Below are 13,706 nucleotides of genomic sequence, written 5' to 3'. Positions count from 1 at the left end.
CCTGTCCTGGTCATTTCCTGCTCGTACCTGGCCTGTCTCCCTCCCTGTCTCAGCCCCGTCTCCGCCCTGCTGCTCCCACACAGTCATCTCAGCTGCTGCACCTTCTGTGGCCATGTGACCTTGCCCCCAGCAGACCTCTGCCTGTCCCTCCATCTCCTGGCCACTCCCTCCCAAAGCTCTGGCCCTCCGTCTTCTCCTTTCCATTGCAAAAGCAAGTCGAATTCATAGCGGTTTAAAAAGCCAGAAACAAACTGTTAGCTCACTATCTGGAGAGCCCACCACCCTACCACTCTGCCTCCTGTTGGCACTGTCCCCATGGGAGCAAGCGTGCAAGCCTGGAACTGTCCAGGAAAGAGGTCCCAATGGCTCCCGGCCCTGCTGCCATGCCCTTTGTCATGTGCTGTCACAGCCCTCCCCTCACCTCATTCATTCCTGGAAGCCCTGCCCCCTTGCTCCAGGGACTGTGCCCCTCCCCTGATGTTCTGGGGTGGCCGGAGTGTGGCTGCCTGGGCTCTGTGGAGCTGTGCCTCAACAACCTGGCAGCCCCATGTGGTCAGCATGCATGGCCACGCTCCCTCCCCTGGACCACACATGTCTGCATTGGGGTGAAAAAGGATGGGGTGTAATTACTTGATTATTTCTGGTCAGACGGTGTCCTCAGGGCCCCAAGCCACAGGGGAATGGATTCCCCCTGGATAGTGGCCTCTGACTTTGCCCTCAAAGGTTTAGAAAGTTTCCTGTGGGGCTTGGAGTACAGGATCCCATAAAAGCCACCACTGAGGGACACTGGGCCTTCATAGCCACAGAAGGTCTTTTGGTGCCAGTCAACAGTGGGCCTGTGCCCCCCTGCCCCACGCCTCCCTTTCCTGGGTGCCAAGCTCTTTCCAAACGACATTTGCGTCCATCTGGGCTCCCTCGTCCTAGCCTGGCTGCTCAAGCTCCAACTAAGGCAGCCTCTGGCCTCCCTTCCCAGGCCCAGGGCAGAAGCTGGCTGCTGGCCAGCGGTTGTCTTCTGGGTCGGTGCGGGTGGAGTCTGGCTGGTCTGTCCTCCACCCTTTCCGCCTCCTGGCAAGTCCTGAGCTGCACCTCATTGCCCGGCCAAGGGGCGGAGACACGAGCGACTGGGGGCACCTCCGGTGACCAGGACGGGGCTGCGCTCCAAAGATGCCGTTGGGCCTGGAGTGGGGTTGGGGGTCCGAGAAGAGTTGAGTGACATCTGCCACCCCATCCCGGGTTCAGCTGTTTCAGCCCCTCTCAGCGCACGGAGACTGTTAGACCCTTCCCGTCCTCCAGCGCGTCCCGTGCCGCTCCCAAACCGCACGATAAGCCCCACCCGGAGTGCGCCATAGGCCGGGGTGCGTCACGGGGCCGGGGCGGGGCGGGCCGGGCCAGAGTCCGGACGTCGGGAGCGGGATGGCGGCGGAACAGGACCCCGAGGGGCTCGCGGCGGCGCGGCCGCTGCTCACCGACCTCTACCAGGCCACCATGGCGTTGGGCTATTGGCGCGCGGGCCGGGCGCGGGACGCCGCCGAGTTCGAGCTCTTCTTCCGCCGCTGCCCGTTCGGCGGCGCCTTCGCCTTGGCCGCCGGCTTGCGCGACTGTGTGCGCTTCCTGCGCGCCTTCCGTCTGCGGGACGCCGGTAGTCCCCCTGCCTGCGCGATGAACCCCCCACCCCGGGAGCCCCCCACGCCCGACGAACCCCTCACGCCCGACGGAAGCTCCCACCCCGGGAGCTCCCCACCACGCCCGACCGAAACCCCCACCCCACGATCCCCCCCACGCCCGACAGACGCCCCCACCCATGGCCGGTGCAAGTCCCTGCCCCGCAATGGAACCCCGATGTCCCACGACTGGTCTGTCCCCACGCTGGTGTCAGCGCAGTTACCTCGTTTCCAGACGTGCAGTTCCTGGCCTCGGTGCTGCCCCCAGACACAGACCCTGCGTTCTTCGAGCACCTTCGGTCCCTCGACTGCTCCGAGGTGACGGTGCGAGCCCTGCCCGAGGGCTCCCTCGCCTTCCCGGGCGTGAGTAGTGGTGACCGGGCGGGGCGGTGGCCACGGGGTGCTGGGCCGGGCGCGGAGCTGACTTCGCTCCCCACAGGTGCCGCTCCTGCAGGTGTCCGGGCCGCTGCTGGTGGTGCAGCTGCTGGAGACACCGCTGCTCTGCCTGGTCAGCTACGCCAGGTGGGCTGCGGGCCGCTGGCAGGGAGCATGGGTTTGGGATGGGCCCCCAGCGCTGGGGCTGCGTGCTGGACTGTGGCAGCAGGGCTGGCTGCCCAGGGTCCCAGGGCTGGCCTCCCACCCCCACTGTGTAGGGTGTAAGGAGGGGTTGGGTGAGGGTGGGGTTCCCGGGTTGGAAGTTCCAGGCCCCAGGTCACCGCTGTCTTGGTTGGCCTGGTGACCCTCACCCTGGGCCCCGTGACTCTTGTCTCCCTACAGCCTGGTGGCCACCAATGCAGCGCGGCTTCGCTTGATCGCAGGGCCAGAGAAGCGGCTGCTAGAGATGGGCCTGAGGCGGGCTCAGGGCCCGGATGGGGGCCTGACAGCCTCCACCTACAGCTACCTGGGCGGTGAGGGTCTGGTGCGGGGGAAGGCAAGGGCCGGGAAGGAGGAGCCCCGTCCTGGCCCCAAGGCCCCCAATCCCACACCTTCCTCCCCAGGCTTCGACAGCAGCAGCAACGTGCTAGCGGGCCAGCTCCGCGGTGTGCCAGTGGCGGGGACCCTGGCCCACTCCTTCGTCACTTCCTTTTCGGGCAGTGAGGTGCCCCCTGACCCGGTCAGTCCCTCTTCTCAATCCTGCCGTCTCCAGGCGACAGGCCTCAAGCCAGCCCTTGCCCTGGGGAGAGGTGTGCCACCCAGGCAGGTCACCCCAGTGCTGTCCCAGGAAGCTGGCACAGGCTGCGTTACCTTTGCCCTCAAACTAGGGTGTCCCTGGCTGCCCCCGGGCCTCATTCTGCATTCCTGGCCCCCATTCTTCACCAACCCCATTCCACAGATGTTGGCGCCGGCAGCTGGTGAGGGCCCTGGGGTGGACCTGGCGGCCAAAGCCCAGGTGTGGCTGGAGCACGTGTGTGCCCACCTGGGGCTGGGGGTGCAGGAGCCACACCCAGGTGAGCGGGCAGCCTTTGTGGCCTATGCCTTGGCCTTTCCCCGGGCCTTCCAGGGCCTCCTGGACTCCTACAGCGTGCGGAGGTAAGCCCAGGCACTTTAGGAGTGGGCTCAGCAGAACCTCGGCAGCCCCTGACCCCCTTATCCATTCCTGCAGGAGTGGTCTCCCCAACTTCCTAGCAGTCGCCCTGGCCCTGGGAGAGCTGGGCTACCGGGCAGTGGGTGTGAGGCTGGACAGTGGTGACCTGCTACAGCAGGCCCAGGAGATCCGCAAGGTGTTCCGAGCTGCTGCAGCCCAGTGAGTTTCCTGGGGAGGAGGTGTGCCTGGTGGGAGACCCCTGGGGAGCCAGGATTTGGGAATGGGGCAGGGAAGGACAGTGAGGCACTCGGCTGTAGTTTCAGAGGTAATATTGCAGGCTGTGGCAGGGAGGTAAGGGGTGGGGCTCCCTAGGAGCTCCCAAGCAGGTGAGCGTAGGTGTCCCTGACTGAGGTGGGAGGGGAGCGGGGGGACACTGGGGTGAATCAGGAAGACCTGAGGGGCGGCCCCCACCCCTTCTCCACCCACGCGGCAGGTTCCAGGTGCCCTGGCTGGAGTCAGTCCCCATTGCAGTCAGCAACAACATTGATGAGGAGGCACTGGCCCGACTGGCCCAGGAGGTGGGGTGGATGAGGGGGTAGGCAGAGGGTGGCTGGGGGGTTCCTGGGGGCCCCTGCAGGTTCTGGCTGGGCTCACTGCCACCTCCTTTCCCCTACCCAGGGCAGTGAGGTGAATGTCATTGGCATTGGCACTGGCTGGGCTCACTGCCACCTCCTTTCCCCCACCCAGGGCAGTGAGGTGAATGTCATTGGCATTGGCACCAGTGTGGTCACCTGCCCCCAACAGCCTTCCCTGGGCTGCGTCTATAAGGTGGGAACAGTGTTGGGGGCCCAGGTGGGGGCAGGTCTGAGGGATGGTGCTGGGTGGGGCATGAGGACCAGCCAGCTCAACGCCTTCTCCCTGCAGCTGGTGGCCGTGGGGGGCCAGCCACGAATGAAGCTGACCGAAGACCCCGAGAAGCAGACGTTACCTGGGAGCAAGGCTGCTTTCCGGCTCCTGGGCTCTGACGGTGAGACCCTCCCATGCCCCCGCTGTCTACCTTCAAAACACCAGGGCCCCCCCTTATTCTTGCCCCCACCCACACAGGGTCTCTACTTATGGACGTACTGCAGTTAGCAGAGGAGCCAGCGCCACAGGCTGGGCAGGAGCTGAGGGTGTGGCCTCCAGGGGCCCAGGAGCCCTGCACCGTGAGGCCAGCCCAGGTGGAGCCACTACTGTGGCTCTGCCTCCAGCAAGGACAGGTGGCTACCCCACTGCCCTCACCTGCCCTCCAGCCCCAGTAGAGCCCTGACCAGGAGCCAGCCCCAAGCTTCTCTTTCCTTGCCTCTTCCCTGCAGCTATGTGAGCCGCTCCCATCCCTGGCAGAGTCTAGAGCCTTGGTCCAGCTGTCCCTGAGCCAACTCAGCCCTGAGCACAGGCGGCTGCAGAGCCCTGCACAGTACCAGGTTGGAGGGAGGCCTGCCCTGTCATTCTGCCCTGTGTGCCCCTGCCCTTACCATGCCCACCGCTCTCCTTCTCTGCTCCCTGCAGGTGGTGCTGTCTGAGAGGCTGCAGGCCCTGGTGAACAGTCTGCATGCAAGGGCGTCCCCCTGAGACTGCCAGCTACAGGCCCCAGTGGACAGTCTGCGTGCAGGGGCGTCCCCCTAAGACTCGGAGCGGGGCTGCCTGGAAACAACACGAATCGCTCACTTCTCCCCACAGCTTGTCCTGTGTTGTTTGTGTCATTTGTTCACCCAGCCCACACTCACCTGGCCCCAGGGCCTCCCGGGCTGGGGCTGGGCTGGAGTCGGGAATCTGAGCTTTGCTAGAGGGAGCAGGAGGGTTTGCATCCCAGTGAAAGCACAGGCCCTGCCAGGTTGGGAGACAGCCCTGTACTGAAGCCTGAAGGGCAGTGAGGAGTTCCCCGACTTGGGGTGGGCTGTGGGGAGTCAGATCCCACAGTAGAGCTGCGAGCGCACAGGCAGGGAGAGGTTTGGTGTCTGCCTTGAAGTTGAGGGAGTTGCCGCGGAAGACCTTTCCTTGCTAGAGGCAGGCTGGGGGCGGGACAGGATGGGGGTCAGTGCCAAGTAAGAGGGTCCAGCCGTGGCCCTGGGCTTCCACGCCTGCCTAGGCACCGTCCCCCAGGCTCAGGGTAAGTGAGAACATCTCAAACTCCCCGTGCCAAAAGGGAGAGCTCAGGTGTCTCCTGCCACTGCTGCTGCCAACCCGGCACCCCCCTGGCATCTGACCTCAGGGACATAGCTCCTGACCCAGCAGCCCACGGAAGGAGAGGAAGAAGGGGGAAGAAGTTGAAGCTCCAGGAGCTGACTCAGCCCCAGACACCTGACCGGAGTGGCACTGCATGTGGCTGTGTGCTGGGCTGGCCCTGCCTCTGTGCCAGCAAGTTCCTGATCTCAGGGTTCCACCAGTTTGGGCAACACGAGCTTCAGAGGAACTGCTTGGGAGAGGGGTTATAGGCTTGGCAGGAAGTGGAGGCTGGGGGCCTGGGCCTCTCTTGTCCAAGCAGCCTGAGGTGGCACAGAAAGGCAAGGGCGTGGGGGGAATGCCGACCGCCTGGGGTGCGTCAGGGGCACTTCCGTCTGCCAGGCATTCCACAAGACCAGCTCATCTGGCTCCCCGGGGCTCAGGATGGGCAGCATCCACTGTGTGGTTGGCTGAGGGTGGAGGGTGGGGACTCAGAGCAGAGGTCCGGTCCAGCCAGCCCCGGGGAGTACCAGCTAGGACAGAGATACAGACTCACAATCACTGGACAGAACACACCACACCCCAGGCCCACAGGGCACCCGCGCACTCCGAGGGGCCCAGCCACGGTGGCTGTATTCCGTTCTTGCACTGCTGTAAAGAAATAGCTGAGACTAGGGTAATTTCTAAGGAAGAGAGGTTTAATTGGCCCGTGGTTTCGCAGGTACAGGAAGCATGGCTGGGGAGGTTTCAGGAAACTTACGATCTTGGCGGAAGGGGAAGCGGCAGGTCTTACATGGCTGGAGCCTGAGAAAGGGGTGGGGCGGTGCCACCCGCTTTCAAAAAACCAGATCCTGAGAACTCTATCATGGGGACAGCACCGAAGGGGGAAGTCGCCCCCAGGATCCAGTCACCTCCCACCAGGCCCCACCTCCAGCACCGGGGATTACATTTCAATGTGAGATTTAGCCAAGGACCCAGGACCCAGAGGACCTGCACAAGCTCTGGAGGGGCCGCCGCTCCTCTGGCATCTTCGCTGCCCGCTCCACCCCTCCGGACTGCCCCAAGCTCACCCAGTCATGCCTGTTCCAGGGTGTCTGACAGAGCCAGCGTGCAGGGGGCAGGGCTAGCCTCTAGCCCCAGGCCCAGTGGGGAGCTGACTGCCATTTGGGGGCTGAATCAGGCCTCCGCTCACGGTGGGGCGCAGACTTCTGGACCCTTCGAGGACCTCCTCAGAGCTGTCCACAACTGCCCTGAGCCCCCTGGTCAACAGGAGCTGGTAGTCAGGGTGAGGGTCCTTCTCCCCCTTTCTTTGTGGATCTGCCAGCTTTTGGGGATCCTGTTCCCAGGGCCCTGGTGGGTAGAGCCACACCACAGGCACTCAGGCTCCAGGTGGCCACTCCCCTCCAGCAGCCCAGGCAGGGGGGCCCCTCAAAGGCCCATTGTAGGCACCTCCGTGTGGCTCCCCAGCCCCCACAAGCTCACGCTCGCACACGCGCCACCACGCCCATCCGTGGTCCCGCCTGTGGTCCCGCCTGGGCCAGCTTCTAGGTCAGTCCTGGGCACAACTTCCCAGGAGGAGCAGTGACAGGTGCTGCAGGCAAGGGCCGCCATGGCTGGGGGTGTGTGGGGCCGGGCCCGGGAGGCTCCCGTGGGGGCTCTAACCCTGACAGCACTGACTGAAGGAATTCGAGCCAGGCAGGGGCAGCCCCAGGGACCCCCTTCCACAGGCCCTCAGCCCAGGTCTTGGGAGCTCAAACCTGAAGCTGAGCCACAGACCCAGGCACTCACTGCCCCCTCTGAGGCTGAGCCTGGACGTGGGGCCACCGTCCCTGAAGCTGGCAGCGAGCCCTGCTCCCCCAACAGTGCCCTGGAACCAGCCCCTGAGGGGCCTCACCAGGTGAGGGGTGAGGGAAGGGATGTTGTGGGAACCGGTTGGGGGATCCTGTGGATGCTAGGTGGAAGGCGGCAGCGGGGGGCGGGAGCGGTGCTGGACCTGGGGGAGGTGAAACAGGCTGGCGAGCAACAGAGGAGCAAGGGATTTTGTAGGAAGCCAGGTGGGAGGCTGAGAGACCAGGAGGAGAGCTAGGAGAGGTTTGGGCACTTCAGACGCCCCACCCTCCTGCCCTAGGTTCCCCAGAATTCCTGGGAGGAGGCAGTTCTTGCCGACCTCGCATTGTACACGGCTGCCTGCCTGGAGGAGGCTGGCTTTGCAGGGACGCAGGCGACAGCGCTCACCCTGTCCTCAGCCCTGGAGGCCCGAGGGGAGCGGTTGGAGGACCAGGTCAGCCTCCACCCACTCCATGCTCTACAGACTCCTGCCGGTTCACGAACCAAGGTGGTGGGAGGGGCCTGGAGAGCGCAGCCTGACCCCGCCACCTTCAGGCTGCTCCTGCCAGGTGGGATCAGGGTGGGGGTGGAGGTGGGGTGCAGGCCAGAGGGGAATGGACGGTGGAGGAGGCCTGACTGCTGAAGTCTGCACTCCTCCCCATCAGGTGCATGCTCTGGTGCGTGGACTGCTGGCGCAGGTGCCCAGCCTGGCGGAGGGGAGGCCCCGGAGGGCGGCCCTGAGAGTGCTGAGCGCGCTGGCCCTGGAGCATGCGCGGGACGTGGTGTGTGCGCTGCTACCCCGCTCTCTGCCCCCCAATCGGTAACCCAACCGTCCTGGTCCTGGCCCTGCGGTCCCCACGCGGCTTCCTTCCCCCTTCCCGCTTGGCGGTGGAGTCTGGCCCCAGAAGAGGGAGCTGAAAGGGGGCCTCCTTATTCCAGCCCCGTGATGACTCGTGCCCCATATCCATTCCCGGTCCCCTCACTTTTAGCTCTGCAAACTCCCCCCCGACCCCCGCACTCCTGTCAGAGTTTCTGATGCTGGGCTCCTCTTTTGGAGCCACCTTCTATCTTCGGGTGGTCTCCCCTGGAGACCATCCTGGGGTTGGCTCTGGAGTGGGGTGAATGAGGCTGGGGGGCTAATGTGCCTGGACATCCTGGCTCTTTGGTTAATTTGCCCCAGAAGTTATCTTTGGTTTTATTCTCTGTGGCGATTTTTTTTTTTTTTTTAAATAATGCCAGGTTTATTTCACTGTCGCTGACCCAACAGGACTCCCAGTGGGTCCCCACCCTGCAGCTCAGTTTGAGACAGGCTATGCTGTGGTCTGCACAATTAACACTTCATTTGTTTCTCTGGGATTTGGGGATGGGGAGAGATGGGGGTGGTTGTTTCCTGCCCCTCCCCTGCTGGAGTCCTACTGGCTGCCTTCACCCTGGCTGTGGACTCCCTACATATCCCCTTGACACCCACCCCTGCACCCATTCCTTGTCTCACACCAGCCCCCTCCAAACCCTCAGGGCAGCAGCCGAGCTCTGGCACAGCCTAAGCCGTAACCAGCGTGTAAATGGGCAGGTGCTGGTGCAACTGCTGTGGGCGCTGAAGGGTGCTTTGGGGCCTGAACCCCAGGCGCTGGCGGTAGGTGGCTCCAGCCATCACCACAGGGCAGGCGCGGGGGAGGAGGGGGGGGGAGGGGGGAGGGGAGGGGAGGAGGAGGAAGGGGAGGGGGGAGGGGGGAGGAGGGAGGGGAGGGGAGGGAGGGAGGGAAGAGGGTGGGGACAGGGAGTTTGCACCTAGGTAACTGCTCCTGGAATGTCCCACGCATGTCTGAGGCTTAGTCCCTGTCCTGTTGAGGGCATGCCTGTCCCTCTGCTGCCCAGTGAAACTCTGGGCGCGCCCCAGGCCTAAGTGGGCCACTTGCTCCGTAGGCCACGTGGGCTCTGAGGGAGATGCTGGCTGTTTCAGGCTGCGTGGGAGCCACGAGGGGCTTCTACCCACATCTGCTGCTTGCGCTGGTCACACAGCTGCACAAGCTGGCCTGCAGCCCCCGCTCCCCCGACATGCCCAAGATTTGGATTCTGTCCCACCGGGGGCCACCACACAGCCATGCCAGGTGAGAGGCAACACCAGGGTACGTGGGGTGGGCCAGCATGCTGTCACCCTCTCAGCCCCCACTGCCCGCCTGCTCACTGTCCCCACCATCAGCTGTGCCGTGGAGGCGTTAAAGGCCCTACTCACCGGGGATGGAGGCCGCATGGTGGTCACATGCATGGAGCAGGCAGGAGGCTGGAGGAGGCTGGTGGGAGCCCACACCCACCTGGAGGGTGTCCTGCTGCTGGCCAGGTGAGGAGGGGCCCCAGGAAGTCACACCAGGAAGAGACTCGTTGCTAGCCAGGTGCTGGCCAGGGGGACAGGGAAAAGGCAGGGGCATGAGGGTGGTGTTGGGATGGCGTCTTCTCGAGGAGTAAGGCCGCCAAACGGAGCGAGAGCTCCCATTTCCACCCACCCCAGTGCTATGGTGGCACATGCCGACCACCACCTGCGAGGCCTCTTCGCAGACTTGCTTCCGCGGCTGCGCAGCGCGGACGACCTGCAGCGCCTCACGGCTATGGCCTTCTTCACCGGGGTGAGCCTGCTTCCCGGATGGGTGGTGAAGGGTGACCCTGGACTTGATCCCTGAGTCGCAGCGGCTTGCACGGGGACCGCGGGCGTGCTGACCCCGTGTGCCTCACCTAGCTGCTGCAGAGCAGGCCCACCGCACGGCTCCTGCGGGAGGAGGTCATCCTGGAGCGACTCCTCACCTGGCAGGGAGACCCCGAGCCCACCGTGCGCTGGTTGGGCCTGCTGGGCCTGGGCCACCTCGCGCTGAATCGCAGGAAGGTGAGAGAAGGGGAGGGGTAGAGAGAGTCCTGACCGGGTCGAGGCGAGGTCTGCAGGAGGCTGAACTCGAGTCCCAGCAGGTGCGGCACGTGAGCACACTGCTGCCGGCACTCCTGGGCGCACTGGGCGAAGGCGACTCGCGGCTCGTGGGTGCAGCGCTGGGCGCCCTGAGGAGGCTCCTGCTGCGGCCGCGGGCGCCTGTGCGGCTCCTGAGCGTGGAGCTGGGGCCGCGCCTCCCTCCGCTGCTGGATGACGTGAGCAAACTCCCCGCCTCCGGTCCCCGTCCCTCCGGCTGTCGTCGCACCCCAGGCTTCCCATCCAGTTTCTCACCTCCCAGGCCCTGTTCCCTGTCCCCAGATCGCACTGAGTCAGCAGCCTTCCCTAGACCCCCGCTTCCTCGCTCCGCGCTGGCCACCCCCTCCCACCCTTGCAGCCCCTCTCATGCTCCGCCCGCCCTGACGGCGCCCTCCCACGCAGACACGGGACTCAATCCGCGCCTCGGCGGTCGGGCTCCTTGGGTCTCTGGTGCGCCGGGGCCGGGGCGGGCTCCGGCTGGGGCTCCGTGGCCCCCTGCGGAAGCTGGTGCTGCAGAGTCTCGTGCCGCTCCTGTTGCGCCTGCATGACCCCAGCAGGGACGCTGCTGAGGTCAGCTGCCCCCAACACCATGCCACCCCTATGCCATCCAACACTCCCCACTCCCACCGTGCCTCCCCTCTCCCACCGTGCCTCCCCTCCGACAATTACAGGTCAGGGACTCCCCCATCCCAAGGACCTCAGGGGTAGGCGTCACGGGCGACCAGGTTACTACTGCTCTTCCCTTGAGATTCACTCCGGGCCCCTGCCCTGGGCTCTTTTGCCCCTCACCTGATGCCCTTGCTCCCCCTCTTCTCACCCCCACCTTTTGCCTTTCTACTTCCTGGACCCCTGACCCGGCTCCCTTCCCCTATCCCAGAGCTCAGAGTGGACCTTGGCACGGTGCGACCAGGCCTTTTGCTGGGGCCTGCTGGAGGAGATGGTCACTGTGGCCCACTATGACAGCCCCGAGGCCCTGAGCCATCTCTGCCACCGCCTGGTCAGTAGGGGAAGCAAGCCGACCACAAGGGGGTATGATCAGCTGCCCACTTGTTCCAGGGTTCACGGGGGCCCCCAAACCGTTTCTACCGCAGCCAAACCAGATAGTCAGGCTACTGGTGGGACAAGTCCAAGGCCTCAGACCATGCCACTTGCCTTGGGGGGCTCCCCTGGAACCCCGGCCCCTGGATTCAGCTCTGCAGCCTCCTCCACACTCAGGATCACCCTCCTGTCCTGCCACTAGCCCTTTTGTCCCCAGGTTCAGCGATACCCAGGCCACGTGCCCAACTTCCTGAGCCAGACCCAGGGCTACCTGCGGAGTCCACAGGACCCCCTGCGCCGGGCAGCTGCCGTGCTCATAGGTGAGGCCGCCCGGGGTCACACTGCCCCTGGCACCAGGGCTGTGGGAGCTGGGCCAGTCCCGCCCTGTGGGGCTGTGGGGCCCGCAGTCATGCATCTGCTGTGGTCCAGGCTTCCTTGTCCACCACGCCAGCCCCGGCTACGTCAACCAGGACCTGCTGAGCTCCCTATTCCAGGGTAAGGCCCCACCTTGCCAGGGGATGGTGTTCTGGAGAGGTGGCTGGTGCTAGGGCGGAGTGGACAGGAGCGGTGGGTGGAGGGCCCGGGGCCCGGGCACTCGGCCTTCCTGGGCTCCCCAGCCTGAGCTGCGATCTCTTCGCAGACCTAGGGCGGCTGCAGAGCGACCCCGAGCCGGCTGTGGCCGCGGCAGCGCACGTGTCCGCCCAGCAGGTGGCGATGCTGGCCCGCGCCCGGGGCCGCCCCCGCGGGCCCCGCCTCCTCCGCCTCGCCCCGCGCCCCGCACGGCCCCCACCCGTCTTCGCCGACAGCCCCTTCCAGCGCCCGAGCCTGGCGGGCCGCTGGGGCTGCTCCGGACCCCGCCGAGTTTGAGGCTGGGGGCTGGGACCCGCGGGCCAGGATCCGACTCGAGGACCCCACGGGCACAGCAGCCCGTCCCCACCCCGACGGAGGGGCTCCCTGGGCCTGGTGCTGGATGCCAGTGCCCGCACCCACCCCCCCCCCCCCGCGCCCCCTTTTCAGGCACCCACCACCCTGATGGCGACCCAGAGGGACAGCCGGCACCCATCTGTCCCCGTCAGGGCTCTTGTTCTCACAGCCCCCTGGAGCGTGCCCCGTGCCCCACCTTGGGCCTGGCTCCTGGCCCAGATGGCACCTGGCCTCTTGAGTCTGGTGGGGGACCCCAAAGCTGGTGGTCCCATAGGCTGCCCTCCTGGGTCTCCACCGTGGCCTGTCCGGGCCTTGGCCGGCCCTGCAGCTGCACCCCCGATCCTCATCCTGCAACCCATTCCTTGCCAGCATCCTGAGGCTCCTGGCGGGCATCCTCTCTGCTCAAGAGTGTTGACCTGTCTCCCGGCCGCACCTGCTGTGCCCCCTCAGCCAAGCCATCATCACCCCCCTTCATCATGTCAGGCCTCATAGGAGCCAGGCCTTCTCCAGAAGCTGCCCCGACCTCCCCCCAAGCTGGACCACGTAGGCCCTCGATCACACCTGGGGGTTCAGATGTGGGGGTCCTGTGTGCACGCCCAGTCAGACTGAGCACTCATGACACTACCCCAGCACCTCTCCCAGGGTTAAATGAGGAACGCGCCACTGGACACATGAGGAAGAGGCTGTTCTGGGAGCCGGCAGTGCTGTGCCCTCACCTCTCTGACTTTGTACAGCAGGTTCCTGCACCTAGGATGCCTGCCTGGAAATGTCCTCACATTCAAGGCCTCCTTTGCAGCCTCCCCCTCAGTGAAGCCTCCACACATGCACAGGGTGTGTGCACAGCCTTGTGAAGGGCTGGGACCATTTCCCCAGACTGGGGCCTCAGGAGCAGGCATGGGGTCCTACTGACCTGTCTCCCCGGCTCCCATACAGAAAACATCTAAAATAAACACACATGGATGGAAAGCGTTGAGCATCTGTTTCTTTCTTTTTTTTTTTTTGAGGCGGAGTCTCGCTCTGTCGCCTGGGCTGGAGTGCAGTGGCCAGATCTTGGCTCACTGCAAGCTCCACCTCCCGGGTTCACGCCATTCTCCTGCCTCAGCCTCCCAAGTAGCTGGGACTACAAGCGCCCGCCACCTCGCCCGGCTAGTTTTTTGTATTTTTTAGTAGAGACGGGGTTTCACCGTGTTAGCCAGGATGGTCTTGATCTCCTGACCTCGGGATCCGCCCGTCTCAGCCTCCCAAAGTGCTGGGATTACAGGCTTGAGCCACCGCGCCCGGCCGCATCTGTTTCGAATGTGGTTATGGGAGCTGACCCTGGTCCAAGATCTGGCTCAGGCTGGGGTCATAAGCCATAGGCCCCGACATGGCCCCAGGTAAAGGGCCGGTTTGGCAGCAGGGTTAAAGGTCAGGCAGACTCCAGGCACAGGCTACGACCAGGTCAGGTTGGGTTAACCGTAAGACAGAGAAGCTGCACTCTGGTCTAACAGGCACGGAATGGATGGGGTTAGAGCTGTCAGCACTGGGGTGAGGGTCTCTTTGCAGGTCATATGCAGGAAGCTGAGGATCAGGTCAAGGG

General features: G+C 64.8%; 2 protein-coding genes across 14 annotated transcripts; both read left to right on the top strand.

Moving 5' to 3' along the window:
- The first annotated feature begins 107 nt into the window (after positions 1 to 107).
- On the top strand, positions 108 to 4,904 carry NAPRT (nicotinate phosphoribosyltransferase). 7 transcript variants are annotated; one of them, XM_009213757.4, is made up of 13 exons: positions 108 to 1,639; positions 1,897 to 2,024; positions 2,101 to 2,183; positions 2,439 to 2,569; positions 2,660 to 2,775; positions 2,995 to 3,191; positions 3,265 to 3,405; positions 3,680 to 3,764; positions 3,934 to 4,014; positions 4,111 to 4,213; positions 4,291 to 4,445; positions 4,542 to 4,649; positions 4,735 to 4,904. In XM_009213757.4, the coding sequence occupies exons 1-13, from the start codon at positions 1,414 to 1,416 to the stop codon at positions 4,795 to 4,797; spliced, it is 1,617 nt and encodes a 538-aa protein (XP_009212021.1). In that variant the 5' UTR covers positions 108 to 1,413; the 3' UTR covers positions 4,798 to 4,904. The 7 variants fall into 7 exon arrangements, with proteins under 7 accessions (XP_009212021.1, XP_021798417.1, XP_031525675.1 ...); XM_021942725.2 differs by having other exon boundaries at positions 3,865 to 4,014; positions 4,542 to 4,902; XM_031669815.1 differs by having other exon boundaries at positions 2,660 to 3,191; positions 4,735 to 4,902.
- A 125-nt stretch (positions 4,905 to 5,029) lies between these two features.
- Positions 5,030 to 13,093, top strand: MROH6 (maestro heat like repeat family member 6). Of its 7 annotated transcripts, XM_003903245.5 has the most exons (14): positions 5,030 to 7,285; positions 7,517 to 7,669; positions 7,881 to 8,035; positions 8,731 to 8,848; positions 9,139 to 9,323; positions 9,416 to 9,553; positions 9,722 to 9,836; positions 9,947 to 10,090; positions 10,171 to 10,344; positions 10,568 to 10,735; positions 11,043 to 11,162; positions 11,421 to 11,523; positions 11,633 to 11,698; positions 11,844 to 13,093. In XM_003903245.5, the coding sequence occupies exons 1-14, from the start codon at positions 6,998 to 7,000 to the stop codon at positions 12,068 to 12,070; spliced, it is 2,154 nt and encodes a 717-aa protein (XP_003903294.2). In that variant the 5' UTR covers positions 5,030 to 6,997; the 3' UTR covers positions 12,071 to 13,093. The 7 variants fall into 7 exon arrangements, with proteins under 7 accessions (XP_003903294.2, XP_031525667.1, XP_031525670.1 ...); XM_031669807.1 differs by having other exon boundaries at positions 11,421 to 11,698; XM_031669810.1 differs by having other exon boundaries at positions 9,176 to 9,553; positions 9,947 to 10,344; positions 12,497 to 13,093.
- The last annotated feature ends 613 nt before the right edge of the window (positions 13,094 to 13,706 follow it).

Source organism: Papio anubis, chromosome 8 (assembly GCF_008728515.1).
Source record: "Papio anubis isolate 15944 chromosome 8, Panubis1.0, whole genome shotgun sequence".
NCBI classification, from domain to species: Eukaryota; Metazoa; Chordata; class Mammalia; order Primates; family Cercopithecidae; genus Papio; species Papio anubis.
The sequence above is the reverse complement of the archived record's forward strand: the minus strand, read 5'-3'. Positions and strand labels throughout refer to the sequence as shown.

Excerpts from the sequence above, each read along its gene's own strand:
- NAPRT (XM_031669812.1), top strand. The coding sequence starts at position 1,414 with ATGGCGGCGGAACAGGACCCCGAGGGGCTCGCGGCGGCGCGGCCGCTG. Across the intron at positions 3,406-3,679 it reads TTCCGAGCTGCTGCAGCCCA|GTTCCAGGTGCCCTGGCTGG; the intron begins GTGAGTTTCCTG and ends CCCACGCGGCAG. Across the intron at positions 4,015-4,110 it reads CCCTGGGCTGCGTCTATAAG|CTGGTGGCCGTGGGGGGCCA; the intron begins GTGGGAACAGTG and ends TTCTCCCTGCAG.
- MROH6 (XM_031669806.1), top strand. The coding sequence starts at position 6,998 with ATGGCTGGGGGTGTGTGGGGCCGGGCCCGGGAGGCTCCCGTGGGGGCT. Across the intron at positions 8,036-8,730 it reads CGCTCTCTGCCCCCCAATCG|GGCAGCAGCCGAGCTCTGGC; the intron begins GTAACCCAACCG and ends CCAAACCCTCAG. Across the intron at positions 10,345-10,567 it reads TCCCTCCGCTGCTGGATGAC|ACACGGGACTCAATCCGCGC; the intron begins GTGAGCAAACTC and ends CCTCCCACGCAG.